Source organism: Nicotiana tomentosiformis, chromosome 11, assembly GCF_000390325.3.
Source record: "Nicotiana tomentosiformis chromosome 11, ASM39032v3, whole genome shotgun sequence".
Classification (NCBI taxonomy): Eukaryota; Viridiplantae; Streptophyta; class Magnoliopsida; order Solanales; family Solanaceae; genus Nicotiana; species Nicotiana tomentosiformis.
This window is the reverse complement of record NC_090822.1, coordinates 53,710,773-53,727,146: the sequence shown is the minus strand read 5'-3', so window position 1 is coordinate 53,727,146 and position 16,374 is coordinate 53,710,773. Positions and strand designations below refer to the sequence as shown.

At 39.3% G+C, this 16,374-nt stretch overlaps 1 protein-coding gene across 3 annotated transcripts in view; it reads left to right on the top strand.

Moving 5' to 3' along the window:
* The window catches only part of LOC104090489 (calcium-transporting ATPase 3, endoplasmic reticulum-type), a 108,233-nt gene that overhangs the window by 58,056 nt on the left and 33,803 nt on the right, over positions 1-16,374 (top strand). For all 3 annotated transcript variants that reach the window (XM_070188697.1, XM_070188696.1, XM_070188698.1), the window contains one exon: positions 10,310-10,506. In XM_070188697.1, coding sequence (XP_070044798.1) covers positions 10,310-10,506 — 197 coding nt within the window. The remainder of the gene's footprint in view (positions 1-10,309; positions 10,507-16,374) is intronic.

The following is a 16,374-nucleotide window of genomic DNA, read 5'->3' as shown; positions in this document are numbered from 1 at the left end:
ATGCGCACAAGACCGTGAAATTTATGCAATAGTTTTATCATGGAAAATACGGTGAATATAATGGTTTTCACCATTTCGATTGTCACATTCGTTAAAGACATCATGCATCAATTGTTCCCTCTTGTTTGCATCTGCCTTTAAAATTTTGAATGAAGGCAAAAAGCTAAGATGAATTCAAGGTAAAAGTTTGTTACAGGTAATACAATCTTAAATAGCAGCTGGGTGCACCAAGCTTTTGCGACTAGGGGGTTCCAGCGTAGAGCTGGACCATCTATTGAGAAAAAGTGGTTATTGCAAGTTCTACAAATCCCTAGTAGTCCGGACCTATGTTACTCGAACTCTTCAACAATGTTGTTGGGTGCGTGTCGGATCCTCCAAATTTACTGCATTTTTGGAGGATCCGACACGGGTGCGGCCGCACTTTTGGAGAGTCCGAGCAACATAGATCCGGACTATCTATTGAGAAAAAGTGGTTATTGCAAGTTCTACAAATCCCTAGTAGTCCTCAATTTTTGGTTGCAAAACGTGAAAGGTCTTGAACTGCGACCGTGGGCCACCCTTAGATTTGTGAGCTAATTCAGTCTAGAATGCGATTTTTTTTTTTCGATTAGTTAATTCAGTCTAGAGCATAATTCTGCCAAGCAAGAAATACAAGGCACTGTTACATGAATAAGTCAGAACTTGTCCCTTTTCGGGCTTGGCTACTGTTTAACCTTTGGTGTTTATAGAAGTTGTGTAGGGTCCTATAGACTATTTATCTTTAGATTTCTAGAATTTATCTCCTTTCCCCCTTTCTCTTGAATCGTATGTGTCACGCCTCAGACCTTCACATATATATATATATATATATATATATGTATACATATTATTATGCTCGTATAATATTTTCTTCAATCCATGGTTAGCCCTGGCACGTAAAATGATGACCAAATTAACTATTAGTGCACCATAAAGTCTTTAAAGCCTTACGAAATATTACGAGGCTTTATATTTTGTCACGCCCAAACCTTCACACACACACACACACACACACACACACACACACACACATATATATATATATATATATATATATATTACCATGCTCGTATAATATTTTCTTAGTTCGTGGTTAGCCCTGACACGCAAAACGATGACCTAATTAATCATTAGTGCACCATAAAGTCTTTAAAACCTTACGAAATTTTACAGGGCTTTATATTCTTACCTGCTTAGTAACATTCTTCCTCGAATGTTGGAACTTAGCCTTCTTCATCCGTAGAACAAGCTCTTAGGTTTCTTTGCTACCAGTTCATTTCCTTTAGAGTCTCAAAATTTAGTCGACTTCTCGAATGTCTCGCAAGTCATTCCTACTTATAGAATTATCCTCCTTTTAGGTCTATGACCCTAAATGGGCCATAGACCTCCTTCACAAAACTTTAACTTTCTTACGGCCTCAAAATTCGGCTAACTCCCCAAATTCTTAAAAATTTCGGCATAGTTTTCTTTGTATACAAGACTATCCAAAATACCTTCAACCTGTCAGCGAGCCATAAGAAACACAATAATAAGGCCATCCATGGCAGCAACCAATGCCACAACAACTCAATACACAATAAGATGCTTGACTATGGCCCATTTGGCATTTTACTCTTCAAACATATTACCATAGTCGCTCTTCGTCTCAAATGCAACTCGATACACTTAAGTACACATAATAAACACCATGTAGCTTCTCTCCTCATATTTGAATTGTTAGAAATAGTATAGAAGGATTTAGGTATATGTAAACATTGTATATAAATAGGGCTATTGTATGACATTTAACGTACATCAATAACATACATCTAGTGAGAAATCTCCGCTGTGCGGTAACCAACGAGTCCGCGACAGTCACCGTGCCTTTTTTCTGGTGAATTTCAGGATGTTTTTGCGTCACCTCTTCTCCGGTGGTTTTTTGTTATGAAAAGTAACACCACCAGCAGATGCGGAATTCTCAAGCGACCAAACCCCAAAAAACCACATTGGCAGAACCCTAGCCATGCGCCCTCACGTGTCTGAAGAACCTTTGACGCCGGAGGCACGTCAGACCCATGCGCCGGCGCGTGACACTTTTTCCAACCATTTTTTGAAAAGGTTTCTTCCGGACAATTGTCTCGTCTAATAATTCCGACCCTACCCGTACTATTTTCTTTCATTCCGATCACTTTGGGATTTTTCCGGCGACCACTAATTTTTCGGCAGCTACAGTAAATTTTCCGGCGACTACAGTGTTTCCTTCGTCTGTTTCAGCGAGTTACAATTGATTCTTCCTGTTATTTGGTGATAATTTGCTAGACCTCTCTTCAATCCAACGATGTGTCTGGGATTTGATGTTTTTGGGTCTAAAAACATGGGTTATGGAAGTTCCAGTGTTATGATTATGTCACGATCCCAATCTCCCACCGTAGGATGTCGTGATGGCAGCTAGTCTGTAAGACTAGGTAAGCCTAACATATAAATAGGGTTATTGTAAGACACTTAACGTACACCAATAATATATTATTTCCCGTGCTTTCTCACATGAACATCTACACTCAAGAGACAATGCAAAGCATGAACTTTATTTCTAGAATCACATGAACGTTACCTTTACATACATTTGAGCTATATACATTTGAGCTCCGTAAACAATCACGCAACATCATTATTACACTTCTTTACGTGAAGATGAATTCTTACCTAATCGAACATAAATGGATACAACTTGGACTTCTTCATATGTGAAAGCTTACATACATGTACCTTTGGAGCTAATGAAGGCATTTTACTTTTTACCCACCTTTCTTTGGTACATGGCTTCTTAGGAATTGAGTTTTGCAATAATTTTCTTGAATCTATTATAACTCGTAACCTGTCTTATCCAAATTTGCAACGTAGGATTTTCTTACTGGTGATCCTCTTTATATGCTCTTCTGTTTCGAAGGAATATCAAGCGATGGGTTGTGCACCTATTCTTGTAGTATTGACCTACGACACATTGAGTCGACTGAAAACAACCTTAAGGGTAAGGCCATTCTAAGGCCACATTCCTTTTCTTCTTGTAATGCTCGTAGGGTCTAGTAGGAACTAAGGGTCCATTTTACTCCCTTTATGAAAACTCTCATGCACCTTTTCATTGCTTAACACTTCCAAAGTACCCTTAACGCCTTTCATGAACTTCTATTCAAACATGTCCCTTGCCCTCATTGGACTTCCTTTGAAACTTTAAGCCCTTTTCAAACTATTTGTAAACGACCTTTCATTGTCCTTAAGTTTGAATATAACACTTGCCCTACTTGAGTCAATCATCGGTAAGTAACTCATGTTATTACCAATACTATATCTACTAATTAATGTCGTTTTGAGTTGTAGCTTGAGATATATCATAGTAAGCATGCCCAATTCGTATCAAATGTTTATCATCTCTTTTGATGCCCCTGTGATATACTCATAACCCGTTCTTGTGTATTTGGGTAGGCTATTCTGTTTGTTACCTTTAGATTACCCTCTCGGCCTAGTCGAAGTGTTGGTACTGCTTTCTCTTTGTGACTTGGATATTCGTTCCTCGTCTCGTTTCATTCTAAATGCATCATTAACACCCTTACTAAGTCACATAGCTCCCTATCTCCCATAAACTCGTGGTATCATTGTATGTGTTTCTTGACTTAACCACACCATCACATCTTCACTAGTAGTCTCACTTTCCCGTTATAACACAGAGTCATGAACTCCCCGTCATCTTTTAGTTTATAGTTGTTGATACCGAAATCCGTTGCGTTAGTGTTGGTAGTTTCGTACCTTTTATTAACAATTTTGCTCTAAATGAGTTTATGAGGCTGGTATGAACTCCTTTACGGTAACTATGATCATCTTAGCTTAGAGATCATCTTTAACTTCTTTTACCTCATTTCCTCTAGTTGGTAAGTCTTTTCTTACTAAAACAACATATCAAAGTGACCTTGATTACCCAACTTTACCCCATTAATGGAAAGTATGTACCTGCACCCTTCTATATGCCTTGTGGGTTCTTTCCCTTATTTGTGGATACATCATATTAGCCTCAAGACACTTGTTGCGACATCAATGAGGAAGTGTACCCTTCCATGCATCACTTAACACATACCTTGCTTGTAAGATTCTTAATGAAATTGGAGGAAATTAAAAAGGGGAAGAATAAAGGGAAAACTGAACTTAAAAAGTTGGCATGGGGAGGGCAGTGGGAAGAAGGAAAAAGACAGGTCTAAAAAGCTCATTCTAAATGAAAGTGAAGCTACTTAGTTGGAATTTACATGGTCTAAACAATAATAATAAGAGTACTACTTTGAAATCTCTTATAAAGAAATGAAGGGTTGATGTCTTATGTCTACAAGAGACCAAAATTGAGGACTCGAGAACGATCAGGTAGATTTGGGGGAATATATGGGTTTCATGGGCTGATTTGAAAACATGTGGTACTCGAGGGATCTTAATCTAAGTTGCGCGGACTCTTCGTTTTTGGTGACGCACCCGTCTCGACACGGGACGGGAGCGGGTGCGGGAGCGGGATACGTCCCGTATTCGGTCAACTAACTTCGGATACTTTGACCTGAGTCCATCGACAAATTTGGGGCGAAATTGAGATTTTGATTTCTCAAAATTAAAAATAAAACAGATTTAAGACATGGGAAATGGCATACCTTCAATATTGTAGTACTTATGTCTCATATTTGCTGCTTTGTGTTTCGGAAAAACCAAGAATTCAAGGGGTCATGTTTTGAGTTCGGACTTCTGGTAGACAGTAGCAACGATATAGACAGAGAGTTGGTGGAAGGTCTTGAATGACTTTCTTTTTCTCTTTATAGCTCTATTTTTTATAATTTTGATTTTTTTTGGCCGAATCCCCATATCCTTATCCATACCTGGATCCGCACCTCCGAATCTTAAAATTTAAATTTTGCCGAATCCGACACTCGGATCTGTGCCCGTATCAGATGCCCGCACCCGAGTCCGAGCAAATTAGATCCTAATCATGTGGGACAAAAGATTCTGTCAATGTGTTGAATTCCAAACTAGGGTCTTCTCAATTTCGTGTAGATTTGAAAGCTTAACAGATGATTTTATATGGGTCTTGACAAGGGTTTATGGTCCTCACTCCAATTCAGAAAGAAATGTATTATGGCATGAATTAGCAGCAGTCAGGGGATTGTGGTCTGATCACTTGGTAATTGGTGGTGATTTTTCATTGTTTGTAGATTTAAAAGTGAATGACTCAACTGTACAAGGAGATCTAGGGCAATGATTGACTTCTCTAACATTACCATGGATCTGGATTTTGCTTGATCTTCCACTTCAGGGTGCCCAATTCATCTGGTAAATAGGGGAGGATTTTCTCCAAGCCTCAAGAATTGACAGGTTCCTTGTTTCACTAGAATGGAATGACATGTTCAAAGATATTAAACAGATTGCTATGCCTAGAATGATCTATCTTCACAAGCCTATTATCCTAGAAAGTGGGGATTGGGAGGTCACACCCTGTTACTTCAAGTTTGAAAATATGTGGCTACAAATTGAATTTGTTTATGACAAAAGGATAGTGGAATTCTTATATAGTAGTGGATACTCCAGATTTCATCCTCAACCAAAAGTTAAGGAATCTTAAGAAAGAATCACAAAATGGAACAAGGAAGTTTTTGGCAAGGTTGAAGTTAAGAGGAACAAGGCGCTTGCTGAACTAGACCTACTAGAGCAGATTGCTGAACATAGGGCTCAAACTTCAGAAGAAAACTAAAGGCACTCAACCTAAGATTTGAATTACAACAAATAGCAATTGCAGAAGAAATCTCTTGGAAGCAAAAATCCAGATATTTTTGGTTGAAGGAAGGAAATAAGAACACAAAATTCTTTCAAAGAATGGCAAACTCACATAGAAGAAGCAACTGTATTGATAGACAAAAAGTGAGGGAAGAGATAATAGAAGATAAAATGCTACCCAGGGATGAAATCTTGGGCCATTACCAGAATCTATACAACGAGGCAGAATCATGGAGGTCTGCAGCAGACTTTGAGGGGTTGCCCACACTCTGTATATAGGAAAGTGAAGAATTAGAACTACCTTTTGATGAATTAGAGGTGCTGGAAGCTTTGAATTTCTGTGCCCCAGACAAAGCATCAGTTCCTGATGGATTCACTATGACTTTTTTTCAGAAGTCCTGGGAGTTTGTCAAGTCACATATTTTAGATGCCCTCAATTATTTCCATCAGAACTGTCAAATGTGAGATCTTGTAATGCTTCTTTTATTGCACTTATACCAAAAAAGAAAGGTGCTATTGAGCTCAGAGACTTCAGGCCTATCAGTCTAATAGGCAGTGTTTACAAGTAGACTGCAAAAATTTAGCTGAAAGAAGGAAGAAGGTCATTAGCAAGCTGGTATCAGGACAACAGAGTGCATTCATGAAAAAAAAAGCAAATCACAATTGCTTCCTTTGATGGCTAATGAGGTCTTGGACTGGAGAATTAAAAGTGGTAAATCTAGAATTTTGTGCAAGTTGGATAGTGAAAAGGGTTTTGACCAATTGAATTGGTTTTATTTAGTCAAGATACTGAAAAAATGGGCTATGGGAACATGTGGATAAGATGGATTTACTTCAGCATATCTACTGTGAAATATTCAGTTTTGATTAATAGAATACCTGTTTTTTTTCTCCTAAGAAGAGTCACAGGGGATTCCCTCTCCCATATTTCTATTTATATATGTAAGGGCTCACCCAGATGCTGGAGAAGGCTAAAGAATTACAATGGATACAAGGGTTTCATGTTGGCAGAAATCCTGCTAATGCAGTATCTGTCTCTCTGATACCCTGATCTATTTGTGGGGCAGAAAGGTCTCAAACCTCAACTTTACTCTACCAATCTTTGAAGCAACTTCTGGCTTACACATTAGCATGCTTAAGAGTATTATAAACCCTGTTAATGTAGTACCCAACCTAGATGAGCCAGTTGACATCATATGTTACCAAATAGGACCTTTTCCCACCACATACATGGGATTGTCCCTTGGTGCTAAAGTCAAACCAGTTGGCATATGGAATGGAGTCATTGAAAAAATTAAGAAAAATCTAGCAACTCGATAAATGCAGTACCTCTCAATGGGTGGCAGGCTTAGTTTGGTCAATAGTTTTCTTGACAGTATCCCTACCTATTGCATGACATTATATCCAATGCCAAGTTCAGTCTTGAAGCAGATTGATAGACTGAGAAGGAAGTTTTTATGGGAAGGCAACAACTTAACACACAAATTCTCTCTTGTGAAGTGGACAAGAGTAACACAACCTAAGGCACACGGGGGCTTAAGAATTAGAAATTCAAAACTACACAATAAAAGCATGCTGATGAAATGGCTATGGAAATATTGGCAGAGTGAGGCAGGTTATTGGAAGGAAGTCGTAGATGCTAGATATGGAGTTCAAAATAAATGGTGCACAAGGAAAAGCACAAGTTCTCATTGGGTTGGGTATGGAAGCACATCAATAGTTATCACAATGAATTCTTCCAGAATGTATCCTTTAAAGTGGTCGTCATGTCGGATTTTGGGAGGACAAATGGCTTGGTAACACTGTATTAAAAGAATCCTATACTGGGTTATATTAGATCACCATCAGCCAGAATGTAGAGATTGCTCAAATGCAAGGAGGGTAACAATTGGAACCCTCTATTTAAAAGGAACCTACAAGACTAGGAAGTCAATGATCTTTTTGCACTCCTAGAAGTTTTGGGTGGTCATAGAACTGATGATCAGCTACCCGACAAGATCCTATAGGGAAACACCAAGGAGGCATACATGGCACGAAGAGCTCGTCATTCTGCTTTTGAATAATAACAAATATGTATTGGAAAGCACAATGACGAGCTCTTCGTGCCATGTATGCCTCGTTTGGCAATGATAATAAGCTCATCAGGTTATAGCTGTCCTTGAGAGTATCAGTGTTATCAAAGGCGTAAAACACAAAAAAGCTCTAAGGTCCATTTGCCAAACGAGGCATACATGGCATGAAGAGCTCGTCATTATGCTTTCCTAGCAACTTGTCTTCCGAGGGAGGCTTATGTTTTCTTCATCACCTTCAAGGTTTGGTCTTTCCTATATCTCATGCCTTAGCAACTCATTCACTTTTCCCACTTAGGATCATATATGACCCTCACATAATCCATATGTACTAGTTGACTCTAGGTATAATTGTCGTGTCGTTAGCTCTTGAGAGGTGGCTAAAACTCCAAACATATTCCTCATATATGGTATGTTTCGAATACCATGAACTTAGCTCTCATGTTCAACAATACACGTTAGCTCTTATTCGTCACTTGTCGACATGTACTACATGGCCATGGTTAGGACTTGCCAAACCATAAGTTTTAGCTGACCAAAAGTTTTAGTCGACATTCGTCACGTTAGCTCTTATTCGTCACTCGTCTTTCTCGATATGTCTTTTCCTTTCATCATAAAGATGCACGCACTAATCATACTAAAACATTATTCTGAGCTCTTCTTGTACTTGAGTCATAAGACGTTCATGTGAACTCATCAATTTGCACCACTTTAGCTCATTGGTGCTTGTCTACTCACAACTTTTTCTCAAAGAAGCATGGGACACAAGTCTTGCTTGCTTGGCTTTTGACTTCTCTATTTTCCCTGTTTGAGTCTCACTTGATCTCATCAGTAGTGGTCGTTGCAATGATTGTATTATTTTAGTTCCTTTGACAAGAATCTTAATATTGTTTAGGGACATAACTTCTTGATATGCCCTTACTCATTCTAATCTTTAGAACTCATTTACGAATCCTTGTACGATTCCAAATGTTTCTGAGAACGGAGCTTTTTTGTCTCCTTCATAGCTTATCCTTGACACCCCTTTAGGATATCTCTGATGTTCGAGGCCAACTGTTTGACGTTATTTACCTTGGTCTTCTTTCTAACTTATATCCCTTTCATCAGTACGAGGGAAACTGGTACCTCTCACATAAATCTTTGCAACTCGCGACATTTCTTAGGCCTTGGGCCTTTCTTTTTCCACCGCATCGTGTGTATATTTACCGTGAAATTGACGGACGAATCATTTAGACTTTACTCTAAATTTCGACGCACGATCTAGAGTAGAACAAGGGAAACTTTCCTAAATGTCGTTGTAGCCTCCCCAATATAAGTGTGGTTAGCCACACTAACACACCTCCATAACACCCTAGGACTCTTGAACCTAGTGTTGTGATACCAAGTTTGTCACGTCCCAAACCTTCACACACACACACAACAACAACAACATACCCAATATTATATATATATATATATATATATATATATTTTTTTTTTATCCGTGGTTAGCTTGGCTTGCAAAACGATGATCAAATTAATCATTAGTGCACCATAAAGTCTTTAAAGCCTTACGAAAATTTACTCGGCTTTACAGTATGATCATTGCTGCTTCTATGGCCCCGATGATTGTATTTTTAATCTGAAGTTGAAAAATCAGGAAAGGTTAATTTTGCAGAGTATTTAGAATCAACACCTTTGGAAGATATTCGGGACAAGGTAGGAGTAGCCTCGGTGGAGGACAAGATGCGAGAAGCGAGGGTTAGGTGGTTTGGACATGTGAAGAGGAGAAGCACAGATGCTCCAGTGAGGAGGTGTGAGAGGTTGGCCTTGGGTGGTCTGAAGAGGGGTAGAGGTAGGCCAAAGAAGTACTGGGGATAGGTTATTAGGCAGGACTTGGCGTTGATTCAGCTCACAGAGGACATGACCTTGATAGGAAGGTGTGGAGGTCGAGGATTAGGGTAAAATGTTAGTAGGTAGTCGAGTGTGTGTCTTCCCCATACCGGTAGTAGTAGCTAGTCAGCCTTGTATTTTGGTTATTGACAGTCTTTATTACTACATGTTTTCTTATTATATTGCTGTTGATACTACTTGTTCTCTTATTATCTTGTTATGGTTACTGCTTGTTTTCTTATTATCTTGCTGTTGGTATTGCTTGTTGTTACTGCTCTCTTTTTCTATCCTTGAACTGGGGGTCTATCAGAAACAACCTCTCTACCCTCAAGGTAGAGGTAAAGTCTGCGTACACACTAACCTTCTCATACCCACTCGTGGGATTATACTGGATTTTTTGTTGTTGTTGTTGTTGTTGTATTTAGAATCAACGCCTTTCATTTTCCTTCTCCCGGAAATCAAGCTGCTTTATTAATTTGTTTACTTATATGATTATCATTTATGAAAAAGAATCAAAACACCAAATTTGGTGCTATGCTTGTTGTGATATTCGTCTTTACTTATTCCATATCTTGCAGGTTTCTGTACTGGAATTTTCACGTGATCGCAAAATGATGAGTGTGCTTTGTAGCCGAAAGCAGATGGAGATAATGTTCTCAAAAGGAGCTCCGGAAAGCATACTTTCAAGATGTAACAATATACTGTGTAATGATGATGGTTCTACAGTCCCTCTTTCTGCACATATTAGAGCTCAGTTGGAAGCAAAATTTAATAGGTTAGGCCTATTCGCTCTCTTTGATGGTTGTATTTTTTCTGCAAGCTTGGTACTTGTGTGAGTGGGATATTTTGATGCGGATGGTTCAGATAGAAAGCTTGTATTCTTAGAGGTATTTTTGAAGGTCTGAATTCAACTTATCTGAAATAGGAATGACATTTGTGGAGGATATAAGTGTGGATTTTTCTGCTGTGCTGGGATTGTGGCCTTAATTTGGTGTCTATGCATATATATATGTTCAAGTCTGATACTTAGCACCTACTTCAATTATCAAAGGACAATTGATTTATGTTTTGGCTTTGTTGACTTAATTCAGTCTGCAGTCAATGAGCCAATAATAAAAGTTGCACATTTCACCAATTCATCATTTAATAATGTCCTTCGGTTGTAATATGCTAGCATTTATTACTCATTATTTTTATCGTCCGCTCTTTCTATTATCCTTTATGCTTGGTCTCTCTTATTGTTAGACAATTTCTATTCTAAAGGCATAGTGCAAATATTCACGGATTTGCAGATCTAAAAATGGCTATGTACCTATGAAATATCTGTGATGCTTCTTGAGGGGAAGTTCAAGGATTTAACAACCTCTAGTTGAGATATTTCAAAAAGAAGCTGAGTTAATGGAAGAGTAACACTTTAAAATCAACCCTTTCCAACATGTGCACATACCCTATCGTGCACTATGTAGAATAATAAAATGAACAAAAAGGGATAACTTTTTTGGAAAAAAATATCATTTTGATAGCAATCATTTAATTCGAAATTGAGAGATGGTATAATTATGATTATCCTCTGTTGTTCTTCATATCTTTGAGTCTGATTTGTCAGGACAATGCAAATAAGACTTTCTTTGTAGATCTGCAAATAAGATTTTCTTTGCAGATCATAAGTTTTTTTTTCTTTTTCTATTTCAATACTTTCTTTACAGACCGTTAGTAGTAAGATAAGTATCTCTATCTCAATCTTCCCTGAGTGAACTCCATCACCTAACAAAAGGATATGGATACTGATAAAGGCATCTCTAGATTTTAGGGAAAAAAGCGAATAAACTGCATCTACATCATGGAATTCCCGCCTTTGTGAGAAATGACAGAAACATATTTGTCATCCTCAAGGAGATATGATTATTTCTAGATGTTGAAACATTTAATTAAAGAGGGAAACAACAGGATTGGGAAGTAGAACAATATTAATGTCTTCCCTTTTCAATTGTGACTAAGTTCCAAGAGAAAAGGAAACCCAAAATGACGTCTTTTATGAAATATTTCTTTGGGAACGTTAGGAAAAGGGAAGGATAACCTGGTGGTAAAGATCCTTCACCTCCAACATAGGGTCAGGGATTCAAGTCCCTCATGAAGTAAAGTGGGAAAGAGGTACTGTTGGGTTACAGGGTGGAGGGGATTGGATGATGGAATGTACCGTAAATTATTTTTTTGGAACTTATGATAGAGCTAAGACACGAGTGAGGACAACGTGAGGAGATTCAAATAACTTACTCGTTGTGATGGGGTTGCATTAGGGATCAACCCTTAGCCCGTTTTTGTTTTCCTTGGCGATGGGGAGGTGCCATGGTGTATGTTATTTGCGGATGATTTAGTTCTGGTTGACGAGATACGAGGTGTTAATGACTGGCTGGAGGTTTGGAGACAACCTCTTGAGTCTAAAGGTTTCAAACTAAGCAGGACCAAGATGGAGTACTTGGAGTGCAAGTTCAGCAAAGTTACCCATGAAGCGGACATGGATGTGAGGCTTGATGCACAAGTCATCCCCGGGAGAGAAAGTTTCAAGTACCTTTGGTCTATAATACAAGGTGATGGGGAGATTGATGAGGATGTTACGCATCGTATCGGAGCATGATGGATAAAGTGGAGGCTCGCTTCCGGTGTCTAGTGTGATAAGAATGTGCCGGGGAAACTTAAAGGGAAGTTTTACAAGGTAGTTGTTAGACCAACTATGTTATATGAGGCAGAGTGTTGGCCGGTTAAGAACTCTCATGTCTAGAAGATGAAAGTAGCTTAAATGAGGATGTTAAGGTGGATGTATGGGCATACCAGGTTAAATAAGATTAAGACTGATGTTATTCGGGATAAGGTATGAGTGACTCTCGTGGAGGATAAGATGCGGGAGGCGAGATTGAGATGGTTCGGACATGTTAAGAGGAGAAGCATAAAAGCCCTAGTTAGAATGTGTGAGAGGTTAGCCTTGGTGGGTATCAAGAGGGGTAGAGGTTGGTTTAAGAAGTCTTGGGAGAGGTAATTAGGCGGGACATGACGCAACTAGATCTTATTGAGGATATGACCCTTGATAGTAGGGTGTGGAAGTCGAAGATTAGGGTAGAAGATTAGTAGGTAGTCGAACGTTTCCCTTTGTTTTCTCAGTTTGCTAGCTTTAGTTTTAATATGATATCTTTTAATTCATATATTGTTATTACTACCTAGAGTCTAACTGCTTTCTTGGCTTCGGTTCTATTTTTATCTTGTTTTGTTGCCATTACTCCTTTTCATCCTTTCTCCGGCCGAGAGTCTATCAGAAACCGCCTCTCTGCCCTTCCAGGGTAGGGGTAAGGTTGCGTACATCTTGCCCTCCCCAGATCTCACTTACGGGAACTCACTGGGTTTGATGTTGTTGTAGTATTAGATCTTTGAGAAACGGAGGAAGAAATAGTTTGGGTGGGCGGGAGGGGGTGGAATTTGTAGTATTTGACCCTCTGTTACCTCTCTGCAAGTGTTAAAGCTTGAATCTAATGAGGATGGGATATATGATGTTATTGTAAATATTGCGATGTTCGCATAATGTGGTGCGCCGTGTGAGATAATTATTATATCAGACTTAGATCTAAGATGAAAGGGCATATGTATTCTAGTTGTTATTCTTTGTTTGCTTAGCTTAGAATCTTTCATAGGGCTTTTTTGGAGTGGGAATGTTGATATTCTCTACTCCAATTTTTTTTTTCTGTTAGTTTACAGATATGTTTAGTGTAGTCTTGTCCCACATTGGAAAAACAGTAATATCTCTTTGTTGTGTATAACTATAAATAAAGATCTCTTGTATTGTATTTATAATTCAATATCAATAACATATTTTCTCCCGTGCCTTCTCATATGGTATCAGAGCATTAGTGAGAAACCCGTCGCTGTGCATCATTCCAGCCACTTCCGGGAAAAAAGACCTCTTCGCCGTGCAATTTTCCGGCGACTTAGAAGGCTGTCCGTAAGCAATTCACTTTCTGTTGGTGTTGTGCAAAAAACCAACACCACCACAAGACTCCCCAGGCTCTGGCGACCAAACTCCAGTCAACCCCACCGGAAAACACGCGTCCACGCGCCTGGAAAAGAAAAAAATTTTCCGGCGAGATCTGACCCACGCACCGGCGCGTGAGCACTGTTCCGGCCATATTTTGAAAAAGTTCCAGTTGAACAGTAGGATCGCCTGGTAATTCCGATTCTACCCTCACTGGTTTTGTTTCATTCCGACCACTTTGAGTTTTTCCGTTAGCTACAGTAGATTCCGACGAGCTACAATGTTCTGTTTTCCTACTGTAAACAGTGTTTTCAAGCTATTTCTTCAGTTTTCTCACAGGAGTTACTTATTTCCACTATTTCAAGTTAACCCTACTACTACAAATTGTAGCAACATGAGAACCGATGCTTTGAATAGTCGGATGGTTTCTTTAGCAGATTATATTGAGTTCCTTCAGTACAAAGCATGTAAGCAGACATCTCGTAGCGACATGGGAACCAATGTTTTGAATAGTCGGATGGTTTCTTTAGCAGATTATATTGAGTTCCTTCAGTACAAAGCATGTAAGCAGACATCTTCTGAGGTAGCTTCTGTTGTTCAAACAGGTAATAGCGTGACTTGTTTCTCCCAATCTTCATCCTCTGAGTCTTGGGTCATTGATTCAGGTGCATCAGATCATATTTCTGGTAACAAATCTCTTTTCACTACTATTTTGTATTCTCAATCTCTTCCAAAAGTCACAATGGCCAATGGGTCTCAAACCATGGTAACTGCAATAAGTCAAGCAAGTCCACTTCCTTCCTTACCTTTAGATTCAGTCCTTTATGTTCCCAATAGTCATTTTAATCTCATAGTTGTTAGTCGCTTTGCCAAATCACTTAAACGCGCTATTTTATTTCTTGATGACTATGTTTTTATACAGGAACGCAGTACGGGGCGGATCATTGGTACCGGACGTGAATCAAACGGACTTTATTACCTTATCCTTGCTAAATCACATGGACTCACATCTTGTCTTCCTTCTACAACTTGTCCTGTTACTGATTCACCAGATTTATTACATAAACGGTTGGGACATCCCAGTTTGTCAAAACTTCAGAAAATTGTATCTGGTTTATCTCACTTGTCAGCTCTAGAGTGTGAGTCATGTCAGATCGGTAAGCATACTCGCTCCCATTTCCCTCGGCGTCTTTATAATCGAGCAGAGTCACCTTTTACTTTAGTCCATTCAGATGTTTGGGGTCCTAGTCGGGTCAGTTCCACCTTGGGATTCCGCTACTTTTTCAGTTTCATTGATGATTATTCCAGGTGCACTTGGATATTTTTGATAAAAAATCGATCTGAGCTGTTTTCTATTTTCCATACCTTCCACGCTGAAATTCAAAATCAATTTGGGGGTTTCTATTCGCACATTTCGTAGTGATAATGCCCGGGAGTATTTGTCTTCCTCGTTTCAGCAGTTTATGAAATCTCATGGGATTATTCATCAAACATCTTGTCCGTACACATCTCAACAAAATGGGGTAGCTGAAAGAAAGAATAGACATCTTATTGAAACTGCTCGTACCCTACTCATACAATCTCATGCTCCGTTGCGTTTTTGGGGGATGCAGTTCTTACATCTTGCTATCTTATTAATCGTATGCCATCTTCAGCTATCCAGAATCAAGTTCCATTCTCTATCATGTTTCCCCACTTACCTTTGTTCTCTCTTCCACCCCGTATCTTTGGAAGCACTTGTTTTGTCCATAACCTTATTCCAGGAACAAATAAGTTAGCTCCTCGTGCTCTTAAGTGCGTATTTCTGGGTTTCTCGAGAACACAAAACGGGTATCGATGCTACTCTCCTGACCTCCAGCAGTACCTTATGTCCGCTGATGTTACCTTCTTTGAAACCCAATCATACTTCACAGGTTCGGGTCATCACTTAGATATTTCTGAGGTACTACCAGTTTCATCTTTTGGAGATTCAGTCACTCCAGCTCCACCACCTACAACTTCTGTTGTAGCTCCACAACCTATAGCTCCAGTTTCACCACCTACAACTCCAGTTGTAGCTCTACCAACTATAGCTCCAGTTCCTCCACATAATCCAATTCAACCTTCTGCAGCTCCACCACTCTTGACTTATCATCGTCGTCCACATCCAGCATCATGCCCAGGTAATTCACGCCCCGTATGAGATTCTGCACCTACTGCGGACTTGTCTCCTCTTAGTCAACCAATTGCACTCCGCAAAGGTGTACGATCCACACTTAATCCTAATCCCCACTATGTTGGTTTAAGTTATCATCGCCTGTCGTCGCCTCATTATGCTTTTATATCTTCTTTGTCCACTATTTCTATCCCTAAGTCTACAGGTGAGGCACTATCTCATCCAGGATGGCGACATGCTATGATTGACGAGACGTCTGCTTTACATGCGAGTGGCACTTGGGAGCTTGTTCCTCTTCCTGCAGGTAAGTCTGTTGTTGGTTGTCATTGGCCTCTTTATCAGTTAGATATTAAGAATGCTTTTCTCCACGGTGATCTTGAGGAAGAAGTTTATATGGAGCAACCACCTGGTTTTGTTGCTCAGGGGGAGTTTAATGGTTGTGTTTACAGATTGCGCAGGTCACTATATGG